The sequence below is a fragment of the Xiphias gladius genome, chromosome 1 (genome assembly GCF_016859285.1).
Source record: "Xiphias gladius isolate SHS-SW01 ecotype Sanya breed wild chromosome 1, ASM1685928v1, whole genome shotgun sequence".
Taxonomy (NCBI): Eukaryota; Metazoa; Chordata; class Actinopteri; order Istiophoriformes; family Xiphiidae; genus Xiphias; species Xiphias gladius.
This window is the reverse complement of record NC_053400.1, coordinates 24,682,789-24,691,000: the sequence shown is the minus strand read 5'-3', so window position 1 is coordinate 24,691,000 and position 8,212 is coordinate 24,682,789. Positions and strand designations below refer to the sequence as shown.

The window sequence follows — 8,212 nt, the reverse complement described above, 5'->3', positions numbered from 1 at the left end:
ACAGTTTGGGAACATAGCTTTGAAAAAGCTGCATCTCCAATTTTCTCTTTGATGGGGTTTTTGGGTAACTAGAAAGCCAGCAGTAAAGGATCTAAGGACTCGTCAACGAACATACAGCAACGGGGAATCTGTAATGTAGGCTGGTCCTAAGCTGTTGAGAGCTTTGTATACAAGTAGAAGGACTTTAAAATCAATTCTAAAAGGTAAAGTGAATCATTGCAGTGTAGCTTAGACTGAGTGATGTGTTCTTTCTTTGTTTTTGTTAGCAGTCTAGCAGCAAAATTCTGGATAAGTTGGAACCTCTATGGACTTTTCACGAAGACTCGTAAAAAGGGCATTGCAATAGTCTAGTCTACTTGAGATGAAAGCATTAATTAATTTTTCAGCATCTTGCTGAGTCTAGAATGGCCATACCTTGGCAATGTTTTTGAGATGAAAGAATGCCACCTTGGTCACTTTGTTTATATGAGACATAAAACTTAAGTAAGAGTCTAAAATAACACCCAGACTTGTTATTTCTGGTTTGATTCAGGCATCTACATTGTATATCACTTGGTTCAACAGATATGTACAACTGTGTATCATCAACATAGCTATAGAAGCTGACATTATGTACCCTGATGATATCACCTAGAGGAAGCAGAGCAACAGAGGAACAACAGAGTTAGTACAACAGAGGGGGAAGGTGGCTCCCTTGTGCATCACCAGAGGTTATGTCATGTTTCTTTACACATGATCCCCAAGAACATAAATCTTTCTTCCTGTAATGAATGTTCGGAGCCAGTTTTGAACATATTTGGAGAAGCCAACCCAGTTCTCAAGGCGGTTTAGGAGATATTCATGGTCTACTGTTTCAAATTCTGCAATTAAATCTAAGAGAACCAGAACCGAAACCTTGCTGGCATCAGCACTAAGTCTCAGATAACTAACCATTATTTTGAGAGCAAACTCTATGGTATGATTAACTCTGAAACCTGACATACATTTCTCTAGAATATTATTTTCATTTAGAAAGTTGTTTATCTGGTGGAAAACAACTTTTTTTCAAGTATCTTGCTTAAGAATGGAAGGTTTAATGTGGGCTGATAATTGCTTAGAAGTCCACAGGCTAGATTATGTTCTTTCTGTAGAGGTTTCACGACAGCAGTTTTGAAGGCCTCAGGGCAAACTCCAGTTTCAAGGGATGTGTTTTTCAGGACAGAGTTTGAGATACTGTTGAAAAGTTCATCAAAAGTTCATGGATAGTATTGTCTATCCATTGAGGTAGAGATGATTCTTTTAGACCTTGAGTTGGGCAACTTTGTTCAGTATGTTAGTCAGGTTGTTACTGAAAACCATAACCATTTCAACTAGTGGGCAGCTTACATCACACGGATCAAAATAACTTAAAAACTCTGAGAATTAATTTTCTGCTGCAGCAGCTAAAATTCATTTCTGAACCAAACACTCATCTATGATCCTAGCTACGGATAGGACACTGTCAGATAACCCACAATACTGATCAGAGACAGGGATATTAGACAATAAAAAATTAACAATAGCTAAGCCTTTTCACACAACCAAATCGAGGATATTGCCAAGCTGGTTGGTGGCCTCTGTGACATGTTGAGTAAGTTCAAGGCTCTCAAGTAAATTCATGAATTCCATAGCCTTAGAGTCAGCGCTGTTGTTAATATAAATGTTAAAATCTCCATTTAAAATTATAGTATCATAATTAGTAATAAAAGCAGCCAGCTGAGAGAATTCTGGGAGAAATAGGGGTGACTTTTTTACATTGTTTGAATGAGTACTGCTTGTTAGGCCTTGTGCACAAGGGCAAGATATTCAAAAGATGAACTCTAACCCAGGTCTAGTCACATTGCTGTTCATGTCTAAGCAGGTTTCAGTTAAAATCTAGTTTATGATTTGTAATAAGATCAATAATTAAGAATGATTTGTTAGCTAGAGATCTAACATTTAGCTGAGCTACTTTTATAGGACTAGTTACAGGGCCTAGGACAGGTGGTGGATGACAGCGAACAGATATCAGATTTGTAAGGGTTGCTGTGCGGAATGATAACAATCTATTTCATCTTTCACTAATCACAATATGTACAGGCAGCATTACAGGAGATTGTCTTTTTGATGTTAAAAGGCCAGCAAGATATACATTGGGTCCCGGCTTGATAAGAGAACAGTCACAAGTATCCTCAGTAGCATTTTTTTAGGCCTATTCCAAATTCTTGTCGATAAGAATTGGTGAGGTGGTGGAGCTTTACATGTACGTAAGGAGATGGTAGTAGGTCTTCTCAACGACAGGGGGAAGCTAGTGTGGCTTTTAGGGGAAAGAGAGGTTTGCTGGTGGAGACTGGAATTGACCAGAAGTGGATGAGGACGTGCGGTAAAATGTAGTCAGGCTGGGGGTTAATTTTTCGAATTGTGTAAAATAAATGGTCAGTTAGACGGCGTAAAGGGATCCAGTCAAAGTCACATGTTAAAAGGCGATTGCAGTAAATTTTCAGTCCATAGATAGACCTGATATGTGTTGCAGAATAGAAGCCACTAAAATCAATGATATAAATGCGAGAAAGACAGTGAGATCGGTTTAAGATCGGTAGATGGCAAAATCAGAGTTTAATTAGAGCAACATGGTGGTTGTCCTCTTGGTTTCCCAGTAGTTGCGCAAGACGACACACAATAAATTCTAGGAAGCTGAGAAACCAATGTCAGCAATTAAAGCATATGTTACTAGGCTGGGGATTACAGCAAGGAAATAATACTAGGTGTTTTACCTACTGGGGCAAATAATCCTTCTGCTCATTCATAATTAAATCACATTTAAAGAGAATCAGAGGAGAGTCAGCACCTTGCACGTCTACACCCCATTTTGTTCAGACGTACAAGAGGGAAATTGTTATTGTTGTGTTGTTTACTTTTCTGTTTGTCTGTTATAGGAATATAGGCAGAATGTCTACTGTTTTTTGGGTTTTGCACATTCATGGTCAAAATTTCAAGCTGTACAGATGTACTGTAAAAACTGCTTGTGTTTTTCTGCATTTATTCCATGACCCTTCTTCATCCTTCAGTATGTACTGCCAATTTTCTTGGTACATTGTTTATTATCTTGGCATGTCAGAAGGACTGTCATCTCCTAAAAACAAACACACAAACATAAATTGTCTTGATTCTGGAGCCCTGAGTTTGTGTTCTCAACGTCCATGAACTTGAACCATGAGCAACATCTTTTTCTACTCTTGATCAAGTTAGCTGCATTACTTTAACCCCAAGCAAAGAAGATTAGTCTATCGATATAGATGTGAATGCACAGACTAATTTATTGACTTGAAAGCTTAACTTAACCTATTTTGCCACTTTTGTACTGAATTGTAGAAGCTTTTACATTTGTTTCAGAATAATTATTTTCTTGCAATATAAAGGTTCTTCTTCAGGATTTACATCCATTTCTCTGTTGCAGGGGTTTGGGCAGGTATTCAAGCACTAGTTGAAATGTATCTGTGGATCTATTTGAAGATGAGTGATGTTAACAGGAGCACAGTTCACCAAAATGGTTGGTTGCACTATTTATGCATAGGAACACAACCAACTGACAGGAACAGAGGAGGAAGCAGAGGGGAGAAGGGGTGAGTGGACAAGGTGCTTGTTGAAATAGCACAATGTGACTGGGAGAGGATAGCTGTTAAGGGGCTTGGTGGAGAGGGACAAAATGCTCAAATGCAAGATTGTTATGTTCTCTGCCATGAAAATGGAACCACTTTAGCCATTAATCATTGATGGACAGGAGATGATGGATAACTCCCTTGTTGAGGTGTATTCTGCTCCATTCCGCTCTGCACAGCTTTGTCTGAAACATCGAAGAATCTTTTCAATTCCCAACTCTGCCAAAGTTTCATGTCAAAAAACAAATTACTCCTAAATTAGAAAATTTCTCTTAAAAAAAAAAAATTCACCAAGTTTTGAAATGCTTTGAAATATCACAATTACGTTGGTGTTAATCACTAACAGATGTCTGGAAATTAGGACTAGGTTATATTTTTTTTCATGATGTTTTGTCCATATTTTATCAGCATGTTGGGTATTTATTTCATCACAATATTGTGAAAATATGCTACAGGCAAGCAAGATGGTCACAGTGCCATGTTTTTATAAATGTTAATGCCAAATTTCTGGTGATTTATTTCCCAGGCGTCCCGATTGTCTTTTCATGGCAGAGCAGATTGGCAGCTTCTTCACTGCCTTTTACCTTTGTGCCACCAGGCTTGTCATCATGGGAAATGTTTGATTACTGTGCTACACAAAATATGAAATGATTTACTTTGCAACTGTATTTTATACAATTTTACTTTGCTTTTCCATTATTCAATGAAAAGAAAATACGTACTGAACAGTTTCCTGCAAACTGTGTGACAAGGCAATGATCCAATAAGGGGATTTCACAAGCTCAAAATGCAGAACACCCCCAATTCAAGTGGTAATTTTATTAATTAGCACTGAGTCAACCTAACCGTAAACACATTATAGCAGATGTACACAACTTGTTTTTAGCAAAGTATGTGATTTTATTACTTTAGCAGTATAGATATACAATATACAGTAAGTTTCAAATCTTCCATTGCATCCATGGAAGTGGGAAAAAAGCTTGGTAGTTCACGGACACCATGAATGTGCAAGGGAAGGCAATTAGCTTATGAGAACCGTTGTAACATTCACAGTGGGAGGATTGATTTACTGGAAGCAAAACATACCACTACAGACTATGTATGTATCTACAGATCTACATATCTAGAGAATGAATTGGCCAAAAATATTTGACTGTATCTCTGTGCTGCCGCATATATATTTTGTCTTATTTTCAAGTCATTCATTGAGAGCTCTCCATTGAATGACAGGAGAGCCGCAGAGCTGTGTTTTCCTGTTGTCTTAACAGAGCTGACAAATCTGACTCCATCAGATTTCCATCAGTTTCCGTCAAAGCAATTGGAACACAGAAAATAGAAAATGCCCTGGACAGTGTTGGAAAGATGGCAGATATTTTTTGTTTTGTTTTAAGTTGTATTGTAAGTTATAGTTTGATTATTTCTGTTTCTTACTTTGATTATCTTGTCGTCTTGCAATTTATATATTCTCCAGATTCATATGTCCTACTCTATCTTGTCCTGTTTAAAGTTCACACCGTAGGGGACATGACATAATCCTTTCTTATAGGGCTGAGCACGGAAACTTGTTATTATGAATGCACTGACCCTTTCTGTGTTTGGCTTTTTATGTATTATTTTGATTTCATCATCACTGGTGGAAGATATATATAGATATTTTAGCTAAAAGTACCCTGTGGAGTTTTTGACCCCTAATAGTGCTATAGAACTGTTTTTCTGTGACTGGGTCCCTGTTTTGTTTATCTTGTGCATGCATACAAGGACTCATATGTACATCTGCATGTGAGTGACAGGATAAACATTTCTGCCAATGATCTCACACTGTTCGACTGATCTAACCAACAAAGGCAGGGCAGAAGAGGACAGCATTTTACGAGGAAGGCAATGCATTCAACACCTTTGTTAGACCTCACAGATACACACAGTGTGTTGATGAGTAGGTGAGTAACACTGAATGTAAAAATGACTTTTGTATGTTTACAAGAAAACTCCCCAAAGCCCCTCTAAAGTGTTTATCAAACACTCATCTCCCTGTGGTTCTGAAAGATGGCTGTCAAAAGTCAGTAGTAGGGTATTAAGGTGGTCAAGTTGAATTTATGTAAATTTCATTGGACTCCAGTGGTGACAAGCTTTCATGGTGGGGAAAAAGGTATTCCATAAAAAATTCTCACCTCACTACTCTGCTGTCTGACTGTCTGCTCAGTATGTTCCAGTTATAAATACACCACTTCAGTTTGCCATTTCTACAGTGAGCTGCTTTAGTGTATTTAGCGACGTGTACATTGTCATTATTTGGTTAAAGAAATGTGGCAAAATATGGATGTAACTCTTTAACCCGCAAAGAATAGGCGGCATATTCCGTTTTCAGTTCCATTGGACAAATATTCTGATAGAGGGCAACAAGGAGGAGGAGTTATGGCACTTTGCCATTAGAGGAGAGAGAATAAAGAGTACAGAGCACAGGCTGGAGAGTGGGCTTGGATTATGTGCTGCAAGTGTGTACATTTACTCTTGGGGCAAATCACTCGAATTCTGAATTCATTACAAGCGTCCACACTGTATATGACCAGTTTCTGGAATGTAGGCTGTGACTTAGGACACTTTTGACTTTAGTTGGGCAAAAAGCAGACTTCAACACACTGGATAAGCTGCAGGGGTAGAAGAAAGCACTTTAGTGTCACTGCCAGGAGCATGCTGCAGTAATCCAGTCATGAGGTTGTGGCCGTGTGATCCTCAACAAGGTTTAGAGTAGTAATCTTGATGCCTATAGCAAACAAGGGCTAATTTAAATTCGCATCCACCACTGGGAAGTAGTAAGAAGCAGATAGGAGATAGGACTGTGGATAGCCCTTTACTGTTGGTGAGTTATTGAACATCAGCACATTAATAAAACACTGAATGTCTCATTGCAGATGATTAGAGAAGGATGTGGAAGAATACACCAACAAAAACCAGTGAAACCTGCCATTGTTTAGCACTTAATTAGGGGGTGGGCAGTCAATTTAGCATCTAAACTTCACATGTACTTCTATTTATGTATAAATGTCAAGTGAACAGTGACTATAAGACAACAGCAGTTTTATTCAGAGAAAATGTTTAATCCACTGTCATAAAATGATGAAAACAAACCACACACGACCCCCCCAAAAAAAAATGTAGTAAGATGCACAAAACTATTTTCACAATTTGTTGAGTACAGTGCCACAGGTTATGCTGTGGCTGAGACCCTCCACCCACCCACACACGCACGCACGCACACCTTTAAATATCCTTAAGCTACTGTGCATGTGTTTTGATGCAACCATAAAACATATGTTTCAAAGATATTGCCAACTCCATAACTGTCTGATTTTATTGTAGCATATTTATCCACAGAAATACATGACATGATGCCTTTTATGAATTATTTATTGCAAAAATTGGGACCATTTAAAAGCATTCTTTCAACTGAATAAGAGTAACAGACACGTCCAGTGAAACTCTGTGCCAGCAGCTGTTTTTTCTGTAGTACAGATGCCCAGCAATTGACGATTCAGGATAAACAAATACCAGGCTGTCACTCAGTCTGGCAGCTGTCCGACCACCTCAGTCACAGACAGCCAGTGATGCCAGTGAGATGGTGGTATGCCAAAACAGTAGATGGATGTCACAGATCTTTTGACTAGAGCTTGTGCTCCAGTGACAGACATAGATGACCTGTTTGCATAACTTTTAACAGTATACCAAAGTTATAAATCAATATAGAGTTTCTAAAACCATAAATTGTCAAGTTTGATTCTGTCCAGGAGATATTTTCTATCATAAAGTTCCGTTTTGAGTTAGTCCCTTGCCAACAGAAGTAGGAGACAGACTGTTTTACCCTTGCCAGTTCTGTGTTCTTTTTTCTTAAGGGGAATTTCGAGGGATGCACTGTGCATATTCACAGTTTAAACTCCCCTTAAACCCAGTTCTGCTGTATGTGAGGAAGTGTGTGTTTGTGTTTGTGTATTCCGTCTGATACCTAAATCCGATTGTGTGCAGAGGAAGTAGCAGGGCAGAATAGCTAGGGCCCCTGACCAAGCCTGTGGGTGGGTGGCATGGATTCATAAATCAGGGAGCAGTGTTAATCTCTCTCAGGTACTGGAAAGCCAGCCCTCAGTAAATATGTTGCCCCAGGATACAATGGGGTTTAGAGGATTTCTGTCTCCAAAGAGAAATTAGGCAGGAGCTTCAGAAGTGAGCTAAATGGAAATGCTTGCTGGAGCATACAGAGAGAGCAGGGTGCTGCTGTCAGCTAGTAAACATCGTCTCAGAGTAGCCTCCGTCATTATCGTGGCAGTCACTGCCAACAGCTAGGGTGGGCAGACGGGTGGGCTGATGAAGAGCATCTTCTATGCTGATGATTAGTTACAATGAGGAGGAAAAAATCTGAGGACTGTTGGATTATATGAGAATGAGAATAGTTTGTCCTATATAGTGGGCTAATTACACCAATTTAAAGTTACATCCTACACACTTTGTGCTATGGGATTTGGAAAAAAAGGAAAGAAAAAAAAATCAATCTTATTCAAATTCTTTTT

General features: G+C 38.8%; 1 protein-coding gene across 5 annotated transcripts in view; it reads left to right on the top strand.

Moving 5' to 3' along the window:
* LOC120789538 (protocadherin-9) overlaps nt 1-8,212 on the top strand; it is a 196,954-nt gene that overhangs the window by 145,064 nt on the left and 43,678 nt on the right. The window contains exon 8 of one of the 5 annotated variants that reach the window (XM_040126559.1): nt 886-914. The exons of the other annotated variants lie outside the window; for them this stretch is intronic. Within the exon in view, the coding sequence (XP_039982493.1) occupies nt 886-914 (29 nt within the window). The remainder of the gene's footprint in view (nt 1-885; nt 915-8,212) is intronic. 5 annotated transcript variants of the gene reach the window in all.